This window comes from Pecten maximus, chromosome 1 (assembly GCF_902652985.1).
Source record: "Pecten maximus chromosome 1, xPecMax1.1, whole genome shotgun sequence".
Lineage (NCBI taxonomy): Eukaryota > Metazoa > Mollusca > Bivalvia > Pectinida > Pectinidae > Pecten > Pecten maximus.
The window spans coordinates 11,694,581-11,717,236 of NC_047015.1; the positions used below are offsets into that span (position 1 = coordinate 11,694,581).

At 39.4% G+C, this 22,656-nt stretch overlaps 1 protein-coding gene across 1 annotated transcript in view; it reads right to left on the reverse strand.

Annotated features, from left to right (window-relative positions):
- Positions 1-3,870: 3,870 nt before the first annotated feature.
- The window catches only part of LOC117324990 (monocyte to macrophage differentiation factor-like), a 35,258-nt gene continuing 16,472 nt past the window's right edge, over positions 3,871-22,656 (reverse strand). The window contains exons 6-8 of the mRNA XM_033880859.1: positions 19,232-19,333; positions 18,996-19,065; positions 3,871-10,290 (exon numbers count right to left, since the gene is read on the reverse strand). Coding sequence (XP_033736750.1) covers positions 10,087-10,290; positions 18,996-19,065; positions 19,232-19,333 — 376 coding nt within the window. The 3' untranslated portion in view covers positions 3,871-10,086. The remainder of the gene's footprint in view (positions 10,291-18,995; positions 19,066-19,231; positions 19,334-22,656) is intronic.

Consider the following 22,656-nt stretch of genomic DNA (forward strand, 5'->3'; position numbering starts at 1 on the left):
TTCCCTATTTGTTCGTAATTGAAGATAGGTTAAATTCAATTAGAGATAGGTTCAATTCAATTAGAGATAGGTACAATTCAATTAGAGATAGGTTCAAATCAATTGAAGACAGGTTCAATGAGTATTATTTAAACCTATCTTTAACAGAATTGTATCTATCTTCAATTGAATTGAGCCTATCTTTAATTGAATTGTACCTATCTCTAATGTAATTGAACCTATCTCTAATTGAATTGAACCTATCTCTAACTGAATTAAACCTATCTTTGATTGAATTGAACCTATCTTCAATTATTTGAAGAAAGGTTCAATTAATTGAATATATGTTAACTAGGCGTTCCATAGAGTTCAACCTTGTCGTGTAATACTACAACCCTAGACAACATCTCCATCGTTCATACATGCCATACCGCCCGGCGTGAGACAAAATCTCCCTTATTTTCAAGTCATTTATTTCCTCCCGGCAGGAGAGCCCAAATTCCCGTATTTTGTAATTCCCTCCGGTATTTTTGCCGACGCCATATTTGTTTACAATTCAGTAGTTTTTCTCGCGACATTTGGCTAAATTTAGCGATTCACGGGATCCATCTGTTCACGTGATCACTCAATCAAAAATACAAGCCGCAGCCAAACGCAGTAAAAAAGCCATGTGGAGGTGGAAAATAGCTGGAAAACCCCGACATACGTCCAACAGATCATACCAAGATATGAAACAGCAGAAACGGACTCTCCAGAGACTGTAAAGGCAACAGTCAGCCAAGAAACGGGATCAATGGACAAACCATATCATAGACTCATTCGGGGACCAAAAACTGTTCCATACATTGGTTAGATCCCAGAGAAAGACGTCAGTCACCGGACCGAAAGAATTAAATCTTGATGGAGAGACATACAAAACACCTGAAGAAGGCCTTCACTGTTGGAATAAACATTTCTCCCGACTAGCAGCCCCATCGGATAATGATCTATTCAATGGCGACCACAAAGAGATCGCAGACAGGACCACGACCCTAATACACTTACTCTGCGAACAAGAATCCCAAGGGATCACACCAGCCTCGGAGTATGAAATTAAACGGGCCATATCGAAACTTAATAACAAGGCGGCGGATGTCATTGGGATGACCAGTGAACACTTTAAGACAGCGGGGAACACAATTATTCCATTCCTGAAAACACTCATCAACATCATGCTAGAGAAAAAGAAAGTGTCGTCAATGCTGAAATCGGGACTACTTACCCCAATATACAAGTAGGGAGACCAACAAAACCCCTCTAATTACCGTGGGATAACTGTCACTACCATTATCCTGAAAATTCTGGAGCACATCCTCAATGCCAGACACAACATCATCTTGGAACCAACCCAATCCAAACTACAAACCGGCTTTACAAAAGGCACCTCTTCAATCAACTCTGCTCTCATTGTAACTGAGTGTCTCAAGGAAGCAAGAATACAAAGGAAACCCCTTCTTCTGACAACACTTGATGCACAGAAGGCATTTGACGTCGTCGACCACAACATCCTCTTAAACAAACTCTATGATGACGGAATTACAGGAGCAGACTGGCTGATGATCCAAGACCTATACAAAGATGTCACATCAAATGTGAAATGGGCAGGGCAGATCTCCGAGCCCTTCAAGGTTCGACAGGGAGTCCGGCAAGGGGGAGTACTCTCTACTTCCCATTACAAACGCTTCAATAATCCCTTACTGCTAGACATAGAGGAAAATTGCCAGGGAGTAAACATAGGATACATCAGAATCCCCCACACAACATGTGCAGATGATATTGCCATCCTAGCGCATTCAACATTCGATATGAAACATATGCTGATCAGAGTAGAAAACTACTCAACACAAGAACGGTATCTTCTACACCCTTCAAAAAGCAAAATGAAACTGTATAATACCAAACCTACAGAATCATTCACCATTTATGATGAACCAATAGAGGTAGTAGATCGACTAACTCACCTTGGAATAAACAGGAACCACAAAAATACCATTGACATAGAGAAAATCATCCAGATTGGAAGGAAAACAGCGTACTCACTCATGGGTTCTGGCTTCCATGGGAAAGATGGATCAAGCCAACCTATCAAAGCTCACCTATGGAACGCATATGTCGTCCCGAGACTCACATACGGACTAGAAACGCTAGACTACACAAAATCACAGATGAAGAACCTCTAAAGATTCCAGACCAAGTCTCTGCGACAGGTCCAACATCTCCCGGACAGGACAGCAACATCCATATCGATGGCACTACTTGGAATCCCTTCACTCAACTCTATGATTGATAGAAACACGTTAAACCTATTCTACAGGGTCATTTTCAACCCAGATACCATTGAGTACAGTATAGCATACCGTCAATTGGCAGTAAGAATGAGAGATGAGAACAGTTGGTTTTCACGTGTCAGAAAATTACTAGAACAATACCATTTACCTACAGCGTATGCACTCCTGGAAAACCCACCTCTCAAACGAAATTGGAAGGAAATGTTGGACAGTACTGTATCAACTTATGTTAATGAAAACTGGAAAGAGGATATATCAACAAAGCCGTCACTAAAATATGTTAACCCTGACTCCATCTCACTCAAGAAGCCTCATCACGTATATTCTACCGTACGAAACAATAAACACGATGAGCTGAATGCAAGGTACGACTCCTAACCGGCACCTATACCCTCCAAGCAAATAGAGCAGCATTCAACCAGTACAACATCGACCCTGAATGTAGATTATGTAAAACAGGGGCAGAGGACAGACAACACTTTATTGCTGAATGTAAATCTCTCCATAGTATCAGACTACGCCTACACACTCGTCTAAGCAGTATTCCGGCAATCAGACGATATACAGAGCTCATGTCAAATCCAACCTACCTGACCCATTTGATGCTTGACTGTACACATCCCGTGATCAGCGATGTATACACCTTCAATGAAGATGAGATCTACAAAATTGAACTATACAGCAGGGAATTCCTGCAAGAAATCCATCTTAAACGTCTGAAGATGCTCAGTGAATTAGATATAGAGGAGAAAGGCAGACCTCCCAGTCCCTGACTTTTAATCATTTGCTATTATCGCTTAAAATGATCACGCCACTCTTAAGAGAGATACTGAACAATTTTATCATTATTTTTTAATCCAGTGTAAATAAGTCCGGAAGTGTACATACCTGTATAGACTTTTAATTACCTTCAATTACATACGCTACATAAGCTGTAGTGGTGCCTCGCAAAGTCAACGAGGGAATCTACCAAAGAACCTGAACCTGAATGGCGCCTGTTGGACACGGCTTTCACACGAAGCTCTGGCTAGTGTAATGTTTGCGCTAGAATATGTGAAGCTCTGGCTAGTGTAATGTTTGCGCTAGAATATCTATCACCATGAAATTCGTTCCGACGGAGTTCGTCAACACTGCCGTATGATACTACAACCCTTGACAGCATCATCTTGTTTTATCCTCCCAGCTTCGGTTTTTCCTATTAGACTATAACCGTTGCCACACTTCCTATTCTCTGACTCTAATCAGACTATGACATTTTCCCTAATTTTATTGTCTGGACTAAAGATCTTAATCTTGTGGCAAAACCCAGAGAACTATCAGCTTCCACAAACCTAAACAATATCAAAACCCCACAAACTTCACATTGTAGCAATGTTTTGTAATTTACACTTCCACCCATATACGGTAGCACTAGGCACATCATTTCAACTTGTTGGACGTATACTATGAGCACACAAGTACTATCAACTTGCACACTAAGAATGATCCCTTTAAAAACAATTTTCTTCTGTGAAATAAGACTCTCAACTTAATGAAATTTCTAAAAAGACACATAATACTGCAAAAGTGTTTTGAGGACTTTTATTGTTAATAACAATACCGACTAATGATAGAATATAAAAATAGTTAAAGGAAGTTAGACAAAAATTACAATATTCAACTATTAATTAAGATTTTCTGAATGTCAAAACATCTTTTCTGTAAATTAGGAACTAACAACCGAGATGAAATGGGTAAGAGTGGACAAGTGTCCTAGGAAACAGATCTCGTAGACAAGTAATACTTAAGATTAAACAAAGAATTAGCAACAGCATTTCTGTTTATGCTTTTAATAATCCAGAGACATTTCAAAAATTGTCCATAAAATATTCAAACTTCATAAATCAATACTAGGGGTAAGTCAACCTGTGTAAATAAAATAAATACTTCTAATATCCCATTGTAACAAAACAAACAGTATTTCTGGGACAAACCCTAACAGATGTGTCATGGCTAGAGGATATTTATACTTAATATTATACAGAAAAATCTCCATGCAAACTAGGAAAGGAAATTGCAATGTTATTAGACTGGTTTATTCCACATGTCCTTGTGAAATGTTTCTATATGTTCGTAATTAAACATTTGAAGCTTTGTAAATAAGCAGTCATAGGAAACTGATATTAATTTCTATAAGGCAACATCACACACGTAGTACATTTATAGGAAGACAAGGCAACATCACACACGTAGTACATTCATAGGAAGACAGACTTTACAATTGCCATTACATTTTTAATGACATGGAAAAAATAAAACCATTTGGAAAGACATTATAAAACTAATATGTCAACATATTGGGAGACAGATATGACATAGGGATTTCATCTGTAGTTAAGATACAGTGGGGAATGTGAAAACTTCACCAACATTATAAAATAATAACCCTGATATTTGATAACAACAGGGACTGCTCATTTGGAAACTTTTAGTGAAGTTTTTAACACAATTGACTCTAATTACCTTGGGAAAAGATATACATGTAGGTAATTTATCTGAGCAGCCGTTGTGGCAAAACTGATGTCATGCCTAGACATTAAGATTTAAAGAACATCTGCCTGGAGTACATATTCCACAACATAATTATATAAGTAAGCTTCAATGCTGCAAACTGTGTTCATTTAACATGAGTGTTCATTAAACATGAATACATTAAAAAGTAACATGACATTTCTGAAAGCCAATATAGATAACATCAATCTAAACATTCTAGGCTCTACCATATAGAATGTACTAACATTTATAAGGTCTTAAAATCTGTCACATTAATAAAACTACAAAACTATATTTCCCTCAATATATATTTATAAATATAACATCTGATAGCACTGGAACTTCATGATCATTAAAAATCAACAAAACTACCAACACAATACTGAAGTTGGTATTTATGTAAAAGTACCTTTTATATGAGGATAAAACCATAGAATGATGTACACAAATATAGAAGTACATGTATTGGTTTTAAGACTACCATTCTGGATGTGTGAGAATCTGGAGATTATCAACAAAGGAGTAATAGGTACTCTATGGCAAGTCTGACCATACTCCAATTCAAACTCTTAAAATCTGAGTAATGAAACAATATAGCTCTGGCACTTGTTTATAGAAACAGTACACTGTCCAAACAGGACCCTTGTCTATCAGGAATTTTTTATTCTAATTCTGACATGGCTATTTTATAACAAATAGACTAAGGTCCAGAACGGTCTAAACAGAATACACTGGTTCCTGATATCTCAACAGACAGTTTCTTACAACAGATGTTTAAGTTACAGAACATTATAGGGTCAGAGTGAGGTATGTAAACCAAACTTCAACCATTATCATTACTTACCACATATTAATTATTACATGTAAAAATAAATTCTGCAAAAGGACAGCTTTACAACATTACAGAATTACATAATGCTTGCCATTAGGACAGTAACAGAATAAGATGGATACTTATATAATCAAATAAATGAACATGGCTTTTAAAATATAACGTAATTATGCATTATTTTTAATTACTGAACAAGTCTGTAACAATCAATCTTAACAACTTTAAGTTCTTTGTTAAGTAGATTAAAGTCATATGCAAGAAATCCCAGAGGAATCTTGGTGCCCACCATTGAATGAACTTGAAGCATTACATGTAAGACTGATCCTTTCTCTATTTTTCCTTTCTTTCCCCTGTTCCTTTTAATTATTTGAAAACAAGGGTAACCTAAAAATGAAATTTTAGAGGAGTTGAAGAATAAGTTTCTATGAACAAGAAAAAGTGATAAATTTCAACTGTCAAAAACAAATTAAGATGGACACCACTGTCGGCCATTTTATTTCCAAATCAAATTAAATGGGCACAATGGGACCAAGGGGATCGAACCTACACATCAAGTTTGAGAAATATTCTTGTGCTTCTGAAAAAATAGTGACTGCAAACTTTAACTATCAAAATCCAAATGGCCACCTGTTAGCCATGTTGTTTTCCAATCAGTCTTAAAATTTAATATGCACAACTAGACACCAAGATGAAAAAACTTACAAAACTTAAGATCCATGAAGAACTTTCTGAGAAAAAGTGATAACAAACTTCAATCACTATCATTCCATGGTCATTTTTTCCCATTAATCTCCAAATAAAACATGCACAAATAGAGATCAAGAGAATCTTTCATATGAAAGCCGAAAGATCCATCAAGTAATCTTTTGAGAAAATCGGTGTGGAAATTCAAAATGACCACTTGTCATTTTGTTTTCTGATCAAAATTCAAAACATACAACTAGGGACCAAGGGCAACCTACTTATGAAAGCTGAGAAAGAGCCATAAAGTACTTTGAGAAATAGTGGTAACAAACTTCAACCTATCAAAAGTCAAAATGGATGCCAGTCTAAAAATTGAATATGCACACCTAGGGATCAAGGGGAACTTGCATATATGAAATTTGAGAAATATCCATTCAGTATTTTCTGAGAAATAGCATTTAAAATGTTGCTTATAGACTGAAGAATAGACGGGCCACACACGAAAGGCGATTTAAATAGCCCTACATCTGACAATGGTGGTGGGCTAATAATCCAGAATCCAACCAAGAGATTTTTCCTTATTGAGTAATATCATAGATGTCTTATATAATTATGTTGTACGTGTGGTGTATAACACTAGGTCTGCCATATTAGACTCAACTTCATGATTTTATCTTTTGTTAATAGTACATGTACTATTAATCCATTTGAAAGCTGTCTGTAAGTATTTTGGAAAGTAAATGTCTGAAAACAATCTGGATAAATCTGGAAACACTGGCAACCATACTGTAGTAATTAAAAAGAGATTTATCAAAAAGACACAAGAATATGAGGCGGATATTAAATAATGATCAATACTTAGTTAGAAAACTAATTGGTTCTAATGTAGACACCTGAATGTAATACGCCATCTTTTTACCATTAACATGACACTTTTATTAAATGTTTCAATACAAAATATTTAGAGCATCAAAATAGCTCTTTCAACACGGTGGGTTATCTGACATTTTACAATACAAATCTAATAGTATGTCACAATAAAAATGTATATAAAACTTATATAAACAATATCTGTTGGTGTTTGTATTGTGAAACGCCAGGAGATCATGATGGCTACATGACAAACAACTGTGACTGCCATGTCAAGCTGGCAGGGATACCTGATTGATACTTTGATTCCATAGAAGAGAAAGCCTAAAATTGGCCACGATAGGTCTACAATGTATGTACCGGGTGTGACTACTAGGAATAAAACCACAATTTACAAATATTCTGTAAAACAACAATCTCAACGTTTGACCCACCAGCAGGTTTGTATGTATACTGTAAAAATACATGTACATAATCATGATTTTTTAACAGGTATTTCATGATCAGATAATGCTTATCTTATGAACAGGTATTTCATGATCAGATAATGCTTATCTCATGAACAGGTATTTCATGATCAGATAATGCTTATCTCGGGAACAGGTATTTCATGATCAGATAATGCTTATCTCATGAACAAGTAGTTCTTGATCAGATAATGCTTATCTTATGAACAGGTATTTCATGATCAGATAATGCTTATCTCATAAACAAGTAGTTCTTGATCAGATGATTCTCTGTCTGCATTTCGTGAAACACATCTTGAGAAAAGTCAGTATTCCATTATGTTAGCATAGAAACACAGTATTTGTATGTTTGTATGGTAACAAAATCCCTAATAATATTTTCATATTATTATCTTCCTACATTTTGTTTCCAGCAAGTTATTAGTGAAAAAGAACATTTCCAAATTTTTAAAGAAAAATAATTGATACAGGCAAAAATGTGTCTCTATGCATTGCAGAACTTCTTGTTAAGATTGACTTAATTCAAAGATATATTCGGTTAAAGTTTCAATGAAATTTAGAATGGTTAAATGTATAACCGGAAACATGAACATACTTATGTAAATTGTTCCCATCAATCAATCAATTCATCACTATACTTTAGATGTGAATACATTATTTATTGTCTTTAGAGTTATAAAATTTTCCTGATTCATGGTCCCCACATACTTCTGTATGTTCTTATTCTTCATTTTCTTTTCACATTGACTCTAATTTAATTTCTTCCCATTTTCTCTTTTTATTAGTATTATCTTATATCAGTATAGTTTTTATTGACTCAATAATTTAAACAACATTTGGTAAGGGCAAGGATGGGAACATGGAATTTTTATTATCTGAAAGAATAGCTCAGTTTATTGGAGAAGTAGCCTATCGGAGGAGAAAGTCCCTAATTTGTGTTGTGTATTATCAGAATCTGATCCAATGATCTGGTGGAAGATGTCTCATCCAATCAGGAAATGACTGATGGTCATCCTTTATTATAACAACAAATTATATTAACAATATCCCTCTATTTCCCTTATTTAACTCCACTCTGAATCTGTTCAATCCTTCATTTATACAAAATTGAGTTTCTTTACTATATACAACTATATATCTACTTCACCCAGAGATACTTACCAAAACTTGGTTGGAATCCCGTCACTTACTCTGAAGTAGTGGTTTTTTAAGATTGTTCCCTTCCCTTGATCTGTACTTAATCAATATTGCTTTAAAGACTGACCTCTGTTTCTCCTGGTGAACACTCTTTGGACCTAAAGGGCTGCTGTTCCCTTATACAAAATTAAATGTCTGGTCATGGTGTCTCTTTGAGATTATTAAATAGGATATTTATAGATAATTGTCAATATGGAGGATGGAACAGAAGGGCAACTTAGTGTACACATTGGAGTCATAGTGCACAGTTCACTCAATTGGTGCATGTTTTAATTTAAGGGAGGTTTTAAACAATTTTTGAAAACTGCTGAATCAGACTGTTTCCATGGTAACCAATATTCAAATTTAAAACTCCTGTAGAGCAGAAAGTAATTCTAGACCAGTATATAGAAAGTTCCTTGGAATTATTTGAAAGGGTCTTGGTGACATGCACCAGAAATGTTCAAATCATTTTGACTATTTGTTTCCATGGTAACCAAAGAAATATCCAAACTGGAAACTGTTCCATAGCAAAAGGCACTATTAAGTTTGGTTGGGTCATTTTGAATGATTTTGGAGATAGCCCCGTAAATACTTATTTATAAATAATAATTTATAAAGACAACAGATACAGCATCACAGCAAAAACCTGCATGGCCCAAAGTTCCATGTGAGCTCAAAAATGGCACATGTTAATGAAATACTGACATGAGATAAGCAAGCATACCTACAACAGATAAACAGACTGTAAAAAACTATTAGCAAAGCTCTTACAAATTACAGGATTACCACAAATACCATTATAAATATATCATGTTTAGTGTATTTCACAGGAATACTACCACAATATATCAATATTTGTTACAAATAGTTCAACATTATTACAAAGTACAAACAAATCACTGCTTTTCTTATATTACAATATCAATACACTTTTGATGTTTCATTCAAAACCTTAATGAAAACTGTTTTGTTTATTTAGATGTATACATTTTCAAATGCTGGTAAAAGGAGGCTTCGAGATCAAATTAGAAAACAATCAATCACCAACAAATAAACATTATTTTCTACAATCTTCTTTCTTACGATAACTAGTACTGAACAACCTGATAATCTTCTTTCTTTGGAGACAATTCCTTGTTTATGCTATGTTGTATATTTTGCTGAGGACTGCGGACCTTTACTGTTATGACCTGTGAACATTTCTGCCATGGCCTTGTTAGCTGCCCCACATGACCTCATCCTTTTCACGACCAAGCAGGTAGGCAGATATGGCATAGTAGTGAAGCATAGCCCCCACCAACACAAAGCAATGCCAGATAGCATGGGCAAAAGGGATGATGCCATCACATTTAAAGAACACTACACCAGCTATGTAGGTCATGCCTCCCAAAGCCAGTTCATACAGACCTGTCGTCTCTCTCTGAAAATAAACCACAGTTCTCAGGACTTACATAATCTACAAACATACTACTAATTTTACTTACCTTGTAATATCATTTACAGAAATACCCTGTACAGTACATGCACTGACAGTCGTACTCAAGAAGTCTTATTCTGAATGCTACCACATCAGTTATCATAGGTCAGTTTTTTTAAATGCTGTTCTTGTATGTTTTGATAATAGTGTTCACAAAATTTAATTTGCTAGAGACCAATGGTAACCTTATATGTATATGAAAAAAAAACTGAAAAATTTTCTCAGAAATAGCAATAACAAATTTTTACCATAATTTCCTGTGTATTGCCCACATCGTTAGATTGCACACAAGCCAAAATAATGCTTTTTTAATAATTTAAAATATGCAAATAGCCCACTCTGGTGTATTGTCTATGGGTTATCTGCTATGTAATTAAGAACAAGGTCACTAGGTCACTATCAGGGAAATCCCTTGCTGTGTGTGTTTAACTCTCACAGTTGAAACCTGTATTGCATTGACAAGTGAACAGTGTTAATAAACGTATTTCCAGATATACTTAATAAATGTATTTCTAGATATACTTAATGAATTGTTTTTACTTGATATGTCTACGTACAGGTAAATGTACCATTCATATTTCGGAAATAAACAGCAAGTTGTTGGTACCTGATAGTACACCAGAGAAACACAAAAGGTTAACTTGAATCTAACAAATACTGTATAGCCTGCTTCATCAGAGAGCCACTTCGTCAGATAGCCCACTTCATCAGATACACTTCATCAGATAGCCCACAAAAGGCAGTTTATAATGTTTTAAATCATATAGCCTGTGGGCAATACACAAGAAATTACAGTACTATTGATATAAAAAATGGCTGCCTATTGGCCATATTGTTTTCAGATCACTCTCAAAATTAATAATGCACAAGGGACTGAGGGGAACCTACCACATGAAAAATGAGAAAGATATTTCTTCTAGTGCTTCTTAAGAAATATAAATCGGATAACCTGGTAACAAAGATTGTTTACAGATGTACTGATGTACCACATACTTGCCAACTTTCCCGATTTAGTCGGGAATTTCCCGATTCCAGACTCCCTGCCCCGTCTCCCGATCGTATAGATAAAACAAAGTGTATTCTCCCGATTTTGGAGAATATGTCTTGATAACCCCGTATGGAGCCCCTATTCATCTTGTTAGATTCACTTAGGCCTATGACAGGTAACGCTTGCTAGCTAGTGAAAGACATATGTGTAGGGCATTGGTCAGTTAACTGACCTGCTCACAGACCGTAACGAAATTCTGACACTTCACTGACTGCAAGGGTGACAATACCCCGATAAATAAACAATTAATTAAACCAATTAAGCTGAGGACGCGTGGTGATGGTTTTGTAGCAGGTCAGTCATGGTTGATTAAACGCTTGTAAATGGCTTCATATACTGCCTTTGATGTCAAGCGCATAAACGACCTCTACTTGAAAGTATATCTCGGACAGAAAAAGTGAAAATAACACTGGCAATGTTATCAACGGAGTATCAAATTTGACAGATTACTTATTGAAATGTTAACTACATTTAAACATTGGTTGATCTTTAGATAATTAGCACAAGGAAATAAATTCACAATAACGACCATATAGACCGAAGGCCTGGTTGCCGGTAGGTAACGTCGTTTCAATCACCGTATCATCAGCATACTTAGTGTCAATTAGCAGAGACTTATTTTGGCAGAAACTTTCCCAATTCACATTTTGAAAGACAAAAACATGTCCACAAATACTCACTTTCTTAAACTAAATACTGTCATGTTAAAAACTTAAATTTAAGTATCGGTTGTAAGCCTATAGTGGGTACAACTGCTGAGTGTAGGACAAAAGCCCCCCCGGACATTAGCCCCTAGGACAAAAGCCCCTCCGGACGAAAGCCCCCCCGGACATTAGCCCCCCCGGACAAAAGCCCCTTCATTATAAATTTAGCTGGTATACTTTATATAAATCTGTACTTTTGAAAAACAAAAACTGTATATATACTGCTGTTTTTATCTCTGAAATTTGGAGAATAATTGTGTGGAAAATGAAGGTCCTTGGTTCAATGTCAGAGCTGCATTATATGTCTGTGGTTAAACATCATAATTTATTTGTTCAAACTTTATATTATTAAGTAAGCTGAACATTTCAGGAAACGTACCTTTCTTCGTAAACATATAACCATCTACACATAGTTTCACTCCACCTTTGGCAGTACGTATGATCTCCATGCTGAACAAATTGTTACTGATTACACATAATTTCTGACCTCCTAATATACCGCAAATATTGATAATCAAAGAAATGCCTACAAAAGCAATAAACATTTGATCCCTATTTGCAGTGTCTCAAATTATAACATAATAAGTACCTAACCAAACATGTTGCTCTGTGTTGTAATTTTAATTTTAGGAATGATTAAAATCAAAGAAACAATATAAAAACAATTTATACCTGTGCAAACATAGAAATTTCACTGTTGATACACATGAAGCCATTAATGATATATTTCCTTCGAGGAGAATACAACATCAATGAAAAACCTACCAAACACCTGTGTAACAGCTTATTGTTTATGTAACAGTAAAATCAATGAAAAACCTACCAAATACCTGTGTAACAGCTTATTGTTTATGTAACAGTCCAAGTAGTTGTTTACATTGCAGAAGCCACTGGTGACTGAAGTCACTTACATATATATGTAGCACTTAATATAACCACTGCTAAAACATATATTGTAATTTTTAAAAAAAATGAATAAATAAAAACAAAAAAAATAAAAAAAATAAATATATTTTTTTTTATGAAGGGGCTTTTGTCCACTTTTTGATTAGTGTGAAGGGGCTAATGTCCGGGGGGGCTTTTGTCCTAGGGGCTAATGTCCGGGGGGGCTAATGTCCGGGGGGGGCTTTTGTCCGTACCTCACAACTGCTAGTACAGCCCTTTTTATTTATTTTTTTTTGTATTATTGTCTTTGTTGTAATCCAAAGGAAACTTTTGAAATTTCATTCAGATATCATATTGTACTCTAGAGAATTTAATTGACTGACATCTATCTTACAACATAATTTTCATAACATATCTAAGTAAATACTTTTATTTAGAGGGAACAGTGAGTTAAATAATTTCCAGAAATAATTAAAAATGATGTAATTTTGCAGCTATTTTTTTGTACCTTGTTGCTTATATAATTATCTTTCCAAACTTGAATAAAAAAAATAATTGGCCAAGCTTGAAATAAGTTTTTTTCCCCTTTTTTTCAGTGAGGGAATTAAGGAAGCTTAAGTGATCATGCAAGGAATTTATTTTCCAATAGCAAATTATCTCCCCTTAGTTTTTGTTTGCTAAATGTGTCGCGCGTGAAATGTGTTTTCCGGTCAAAAATGTCGCTCACGCACTTTCTCCCCCATGAGAATTTTAAAAAGTTGGCAAGTATGGTACCATGGACAAAAGGCAATCTGAACAGCCCACCATCTAATAATAGCATTGTCATGTACTCATTAGGAATGTTCTTTTCCAGATGGCAAACAAAGACAAAAGCAGAAGGTAGGTGTGCACTTTAAGCTACAAAATCACTTATTTATAATAAGTACACTCTGACTGAGACAAATACAAAGCCTAACTCAGAAATAGTTGAAATTTGTATTACAACATTTATCTGCTGCTGTTCGAATTCATTGATAACTCCAACTTAGGCAAACAGTTAAAAGATAACATCAAGGCATGATTCTCTGTGAGTTTTTGCTCATATTGAGACTAATTAATGTTTATCCTCATTATCAGAAAGTCTCCCAATTGACATCTCCTTTTTAGCGATATTATACTCACAACCTAATACTAATTACAACAAGAGGCAATTGCATTGCTCGCTTTGATATTTTGGTAATCATGACAAATTACTCTTGTTCAAGTCCTATGTGCTATTGCTGTTGGAGCCACAGCCAGTATCCAGCTAGACACTCCGACCCCTATGTGTTATTGCTACTGGAGCCACAGCCAGTATCCAGCTAGCCACTCCGACCCCAATGTGCTATTGCTACTGGAGCCACAGCCAGTTATCTAGCTAGCCACTCCAACCCCTATGTGCTATTGCTACTGGAGCCACAGCCAGTTATCCAGCTAGACACTCCGACCCCTATGTGCTATTGCTACTGGAGCCACAGCCAGTATCCAGCTAGACACTCCGACCCCTATGTGCTATTGCTACTGGAGCCACAGCCAGTATCCAGCTAGCCACTTCGACCCCTATGTGCTATTGCTACTGGAGCCACAGCCAGTATCCAGCTAGACACTCCGACCCCTATGTGTTATTGCTACTGGAGCCACAGCTGTATGTAGCTAGCCACTCCGGCCCTATGTGCTATTGCTACTTTTGCCACAGCCAGTATGCAGCTAGACACTCCGACCCCTATGTGTTATTGCTGCTGGAGCCACAGCCAGTATCTAGCTAGCCACTCCGGCCCCTTTGTGTTATTGCTACTGGAGCCACAGCCAGTATCCAAATAACCACTCCCACCCCTATGTGCTATTGCTACTGGAGCCACAGCCTGTATCAAGCTAGACACTCCGGCCCCTTTGTGCTATTGCTACTGGAGCCACAGCCAGTATCCAGCTAGCCACTTCGACCCCTATGTGCTATTGCTACTGGAGCCACAGCCTGTATCCAGCTAGCCACTCCCACCCCTATGTGTTATTGCTACTGGAGCCACAGCCTGTATCCAGCTAGACATTCCGAACCCTTTGTGCTATTACTACTGGAGCCACAGCCTGTATCAAGCTAGACACTCCGGCCCCTATGTACTATTGCTGTTGGAGCCAAAGCAAGTATCCAGCTAGCCAATCTGATCCCTTTGTGCTATTGCTACTGGAGCTACAGCCAGTATCCAGCTAGACACTCCGGCCCCTATGTGCTATTGCTACTGGAGACACAGCCAGTTATCCAGCTAGACACTCCGACCCCTTTGTGCTATTGCTACTGGAGCCACAGTCTGTATCCAGCTAGCCACTCCGGCCCTATGTGCTATTGCTACTGGAGCCACAGCCAGTATCCAGCTAGACACTCAGACCCCTTTGTGCTATTGCTACTAGAGCCACAGCCTGTATCCAGCTAGCCACTCCGGCCCCTTTGTGCTATTGCTACTGGAGCCACAGCCAGTATCCAGCTAGACACTCCGTCCCCTATGTGCTATTGCTACTGGAGCCACAGCCAGTATCAAGCTAGCCACTCCGACCCCTATGTGCTATTGCTACTGGAGACACAGCCAGTATCCAGCTAGCCACTCCCACCCCTTTGTGCTATTGCTACTGGAGCCACAGCCAGTATCCAGCTAGACACTCCGACCCCTATGTGCTATTGCTACTGGAGCCACAGCCAGTATCCAGCTAGACACTCCCACCCCTTTGTGCTATTGCTACTGGAGCCACAGCCAGTATCCAGATAGCCACTCCGTCCCCTATGTGCTATTGCTACTGGAGCCACAGCCAGTATCCAGCTAAACACTCCGACCCCTATGTGCTATTGCTACTGGAGCCACAGCCAGTATCCAGCTAGCCACTCCCACCCCTTTGTGCTATTGCTACTGGAGCCACAGCCAGTATCCAGCTAGACACTCCGACCCCTATGTGTTATTGCTACTGGAGCCACAGCCTGTATGTAGCTAGCCACATCGGCCCTATGTGCTATTGCTACTTTTGCCACAGCCAGTATGCAGCTAGACACTCCGACCCCTATGTGTTATTGCTGCTGGAGCCACAGCCAGTATCTAGCTAGCCACTCCGGCCCCTTTGTGCTATTGCTACTGGAGCCACAGCCAGTATCCAAATAACCACTCCCACCCCTATGTGCTATTGCTACTGGAGCCACAGCCTGTATCAAGCTAGACACTCCGGCCCCTTTGTGCTATTGCTACTGGAGCCACAGCCAGTATCCAGCTAGCCACTTCGACCCCTATGTGCTATTGCTACTGGAGCCACAGCCTGTATCCAGCTAGCCACTCCCACCCCTATGTGTTATTGCTACTGGAGCCACAGCCTGTATCCAGCTAGACATTCCGAACCCTTTGTGCTATTACTACTGGAGCCACAGCCTGTATCAAGCTAGACACTCCGGCCCCTATGTACTATTGCTGTTGGAGCCAAAGCAAGTATCCAGCTAGCCACTCTGATCCCTTTGTGCTATTGCTACTGGAGCCACAGCCAGTATCCAGCTAGACACTCCGGCCCCTATGTGCTATTGCTACTGGAGACACAGCCAGTTATCCAGCTAGACACTCCGACCCCTTTGTGCTATTGCTACTGGAGCCACAGTCTGTATCCAGCTAGCCACTCCGGCCCTATGTGCTATTGCTACTGGAGCCACAGCCAGTATCCAGCTAGACACTCCGACCCCTATGTGCTATTGCTACTAGAGCCACAGCCTGTATCCAGCTAGACACTCCGACCCCTATGTGCTATTGCTACTGGAGACACAGCCAGTATCCAGCTAGCCACTCCCACCCCTTTGTGCTATTGCTACTAGAGCCACAGCCAGTATCCAGCTAGACACTCCGACCCCTATGTGCTATTGCTACTGGAGCCACAGCCAGTATCCAGCTAGACACTCCCACCCCTTTGTGCTATTGCTACTGGAGCCACAGCCAGTATCCAGATAGCCACTCCGTCCCCTATGTGCTATTGCTACTGGAGCCACAGCCAGTATCCAGCTAAACACTCCGACCCCTATGTGCTATTGCTACTGGAGCCACATCCAGTATCCAGCTAGCCACTCCCACCCCTTTGTGCTATTGCTACTGGAGCCACAGCCAGTATCCAGCTAGACACTCCGACCCCTATGTGTTATTGCTACTGGAGCCACAGCCTGTATGTAGCTAGCCACTCCGGCCCTATGTGCTATTGCTACTTTTGCCACAGCCAGTATGCAGCTAGACACTCCGACCCCTATGTGTTATTGCTGCTGGAGCCACAGCCAGTATCTAGCTAGCCACTCCGGCCCCTTTGTGCTATTGCTACTGGAGCCACAGCCAGTATCCAAATAACCACTCCCACCCCTATGTGCTATTGCTACTGGAGCCACAGCCTGTATCAAGCTAGACACTCCGGCCCCTTTGTGCTATTGCTACTGGAGCCACAGCCAGTATCCAGCTAGCCACTTCGACCCCTATGTGCTATTGCTACTGGAGCCACAGCCTGTATCCAGCTAGCCACTCCCACCCCTATGTGTTATTGCTACTGGAGCCACAGCCTGTATCCAGCTAGACATTCCGACCCCTTTGTGCTATTACTACTGGAGCCACAGCCTGTATCAAGCTAGACACTCCGGCCCCTATGTGCTATTGCTGTTGGAGCCAAAGCAAGTATCCAGCTAGCCACTCTGATCCCTTTGTGCTATTGCTACTGGAGCCACAGCCAGTATCCAGCTAGACACTCCGGCCCCTATGTGCTATTGCTACTGGAGACACAGCCAGTTATCCAGCTAGACACTCCGACCCCTTTGTGCTATTGCTACTGGAGCCACAGTCTGTATCCAGCTAGCCACTCCGGCCCTATGTGCTATTGCTACTAGAGCCACAGCCTGTATCCAGCTAGCCACTCCGACCCCTATGTGCTATTGCTACTGGAGACACAGCCAGTATCCAGCTAGCCATTCCCACCCCTTTGTGCTATTGCTACTGGAGCCACAGCCAGTATCCAGCTAGACACTCCGACCCCTATGTGCTATTGCTACTGGAGCCACAGCCAGTATCCAGCTAGCCACTCCCACCCCTTTGTGCTATTGCTACTGGAGCCACAGCCAGTATCCAGATAGCCACTCCGTCCCCTATGTGCTATTGATACTGGAGCCACAGCCAGTATCCAGCTAGACACTCCGACCCCTATGTGCTATTGCTACTGGAGCCACAGCCAGTATCCAGCTAGCCACTCCCACCCCTTTGTGCTATTGCTACTGGAGCCACAGCCAGTATCCAGATAGCCACTCCGTCCCCTATGTGCTTTTGCTACTGGAGCCACAGCTATGTGCTATTGTTGCTGCACCTATTTTATAGTAGGCCCTACGGGTGATCCTCTACGTGGAACTAACATATCTTGTCGGCTGTCTTCCCCACAAATCCATCCATCCACCTCAGGCCATGTATGTTTGGGTCCATGTCCCAAAGTGAGAACTAGACATCCCGTTATTTGGTGGTCTTGGCGACTCTATGCTTCGATATTGGCCTTCCAAATGACACATCTTACAGGTATGGCCGTCAGTGCCTGTGTGTAAACACTCTTACCTGTACAGCGGTCAGTATTTATCGGAATGAAATAACCTACTTAGTAATAAAATAAACTACAATAAATACGTACTTCGATAAAATGCTTTGTGACACCTTGTACGTCTTGGTCAGATTATTCTTATAAATAATGATATGACTTCTACTTAGTGGACGAAATGGTTCCCTGCACAACACAGACAGCACTTTAGTGTCTTTTTCTCAGTCAGTTTGTATTTGTTTTTATAAATAAGTGATTTTGTAGCACACCTACCTTCTGTGATCATCTGGGACAACCATCTTGAAAAGACTATTCCCTAACGGGTACACTACAGTGAAAAGTTAGAATGAATTCTCATGTCTGATGTTGCCTGATGTTACAGCCAAACATCTGTACTTTGTAATATTGAGACACTTCAAAGACATTACCATAGTAAATGTAACCAGAGCTGGACACACTCCAATAGTGAGGTAAAACACTATCTCCAACCACTTATACCTGCAATAAAACAACACACATTGTTACCATGGAAACCATAACAAACAAATGCACCCTGAAACTGGAATATTAAAAAGATCTTTAGCACACACTCAAACTGATAGTCCCAGTAGTACTGGTCAATGATGGGTATACATGCTATCGTACAGGAGTCAAATATACTTACTTTTCATGGAAAACATACTGGTAAAGAATTCCCACAGCTGCCATTGTCCATACAATCACAAGAGTTTCATCACCAAGACCTCCCAAGTCCTTCAGTACCAGCCTACCAACCAACAGCATTGAAGGGGTTTATTGAAACCAAACCACACAAAAATGGACTGAAACAATCCTGTTATTTAAAAGAACTGAAGATGCCCTAAATGATGGTTAAAATCATCTTTTTTCTGCACTCACCGATGTGTAGATGAGGATTAATGTGTAAACACTCACCACAGTGTGTAGATGAGGATTAATTTGTGAACACTCACCAGTGTGTAGATGAGAATTAATGTGTTAACACTCACCACAGTGTGTAGATGAGGATTAATGTGTAAACACTCACCACAGTGTGTAGATGAGAATTAATGTGTAAACACTCACCAATGTGTAGATGAGGATTAATGTGTAAACACTCACCACAGTGTGTAGATGAGGATTAATGTGTAAACACTCACCACAGTGTGTAGATGAGGATTAATGTGTAAACACTCACCAGTGTGTAGATGAGGATTAATGTGTAAACACTCACCAATGTGTAGATGAGGATTAATGTGTAAACACTCACCACAGTGTGTAGATGAGGATTAATGTGTAAACACTCACCAATGTGTAGATGAGGATTAATGTGTAAACACTCACCACAGTGTGTAGATGAGGATTAATGTGTAAACACTCACCAATGTGTAGATGAGGATTAATGTGTAAACACTCACCATGGTGTGTAGATGAGGATTAATGTGTAAACACTCACCAATGTGTAGATGAGGATTAATGTGTAAACACTCACCATGGTGTGTAGATGAGGATTAATGTGTAAACACTCACCAATGTGTAGATGAGGATTAATGTGTAAACACTCATTACAGCTTGTAGATGAGGATTAATTTGTAAACACTCATTACAGCTTGTAGAGATGAGGATTAATGTGTAAACACTCACCACAGTGTGTAGATGAGGATTAGTGTGTAAACACTCACCACAGTGTGTAGATGAGGATTAGTGTGTAAACACTCACCACAGTGTGTAGATGAGGATTAATGTGTAAACACTCACCACAGTGTGTAGATGAGGATTAGTGTGTAAACACTCACCACAGTGTGTAGATGAGGATTAGTGTGTAAACACTCACCACAGTGTCTAGATGAGGATTAGTGTGTAAACACTCACCACAGTGTGTAGATGAGGATTCATGTGTAAACACTCACCACAGTGTGTAGATGAGGATTAATGTGTAAACACTCACCACAGTGTGTAGATGAGGATTAATGTGTAAACACTCACCACAGTGTGTGTAGATGAGGATTAATGTGTAAACACTCACCACAGTGTGTAGATGAGGATTCATGTGTGAACACTCACCACAGTGTGTAGATGAGGATTAATGTGTAAACACTCACCACAGTGTGTAGATGAGGATTAGTGTGTAAACACTCACCACAGTGTGTAGATGAGGATTAATGTGTAAACACTCACCACAGTGTGTAGATGAGGATTAGTGTGTAAACACTCACCACAGTGTGTAGATGAGGATTAGTGTGTAAACACTCACCACAGTGTGTAGATGAGGATTAGTGTGTAAACACTCACCACAGTGTCTAGATGAGGATTAGTGTGTAAACACTCACCACAGTGTGTAGATGAGGATTCATGTGTAAACACTCACCACAGTGTGTAGATGAGGATTAATGTGTAAACACTCACCACAGTGTGTAGATGAGGATTAATGTGTAAACACTCACCACAGTGTGTGTAGATGAGGATTAATGTGTAAACACTCACCACAGTGTGTAGATGAGGATTCATGTGTGAACACTCACCACAGTGTGTAGATGAGGATTAATGTGTAAACACTCACCACAGTGTGTAGATGAGGATTAGTGTGTGAACACTCACCACAGTGTGTAGATGAGGATTAGTGTGTAAACACTCACCACGGTGTGTAGATGAGGATTAATGTGTAAACACTCACCACAGTGTCTAGATGAGGATTAATGTGTAAACACTCACCACAGTGTGTAGATGAGGATTAATGTGTAAACACTCACCACAGTGTGTAGATGAGGATTAGTGTGTGACTACATGTACTCACCACAATGTGTAGATGAGGATTAATGTGTAAACACTCACCACAGTGTGTAGATGAGGATTAGTGTGTGACTACATGTACTCACCACAGTGTGTAGATGAGGATTAGTGTGTGACTACATGTACTCACCACAATGTGTAGATGAGGATTAGTGTGTGACTACATGTACTCATCATGGTGTGTAGATGAGGATTAATGTGTAAACACTCACCACAGTGTGTAGATGAGGATTAATGTGTAAACACTCACCATGGTGTGTAGATGAGGATTAGTGTGTGACTACATGTACTCACCATGGTGTGTAGATGAGGATTAATGTGTGACTACATGTACTCACCACAGTGTGTAGATGAGGATTAGTGTGTGACTACATGTACTCACCACAGTGTGTAGATGAGGATTAGTGTGTAACTACATGTACTCACCACAGTGTGTAGATGAGGATTAATTTGTGACTACATGTACTCACCACAGTGTGTAGATGAGGATTAATGTGTAAACACTCACCACAGTGTGTAGATGAGGATTAGTGTGTAAACACTCACCACGGTGTGTAGATGAGGATTAGTGTGTAAACACTCACCACAGTGTGTAGATGAGGATTAATGTGTAAACACTCACCACGGTGTGTAGATGAGGATTAGTGTGTAAACACTCACCACAGTGTGTAGATGAGGATTAATGTGTAAACACTCACCACAGTGTGTAGATGAGGATTAATGTGTAAACACTCACCACAGTGTGTAGATGAGGATTAATGTGTAAACACTCACCACAGTGTGTAGATGAGGATTAATGTGTAAACACTCACCACAGTGTGTAGATGAGGATTAATGTGTAAACACTCACCAGTGTGTAGATGAGGATTAATGTGTAAACACTCACCACAGTGTGTAGATGAGGATTAGTGTGTAAACACTCACCACAGTGTGTAGATGAGGATTAGTGTGTGACTACATGTACTCACCACAGTGTGTAGATGAGGATTAATGTGTGACTACATGTACTCACCACAGTGTGTAGATGAGGATTAATGTGTGACTACATGTACTCACCACAGTGTGTAGATGAGGATTAATGTGTAAACACTCACCACAATGTGTAGATGAGGATTAATGTGTAAACACTCACCACAGTGTGTAGATGAGGATTAGTGTGTGACTACATGTACTCACCACAGTGTGTAGATGAGGATTAGTGTGTGACTACATGTACTCACCACAGTGTGTAGATGAGGATTAATGTGTGACTACATGTACTCACCACAATGTGTAGATGAGGATTAATGTGTGACTACATGT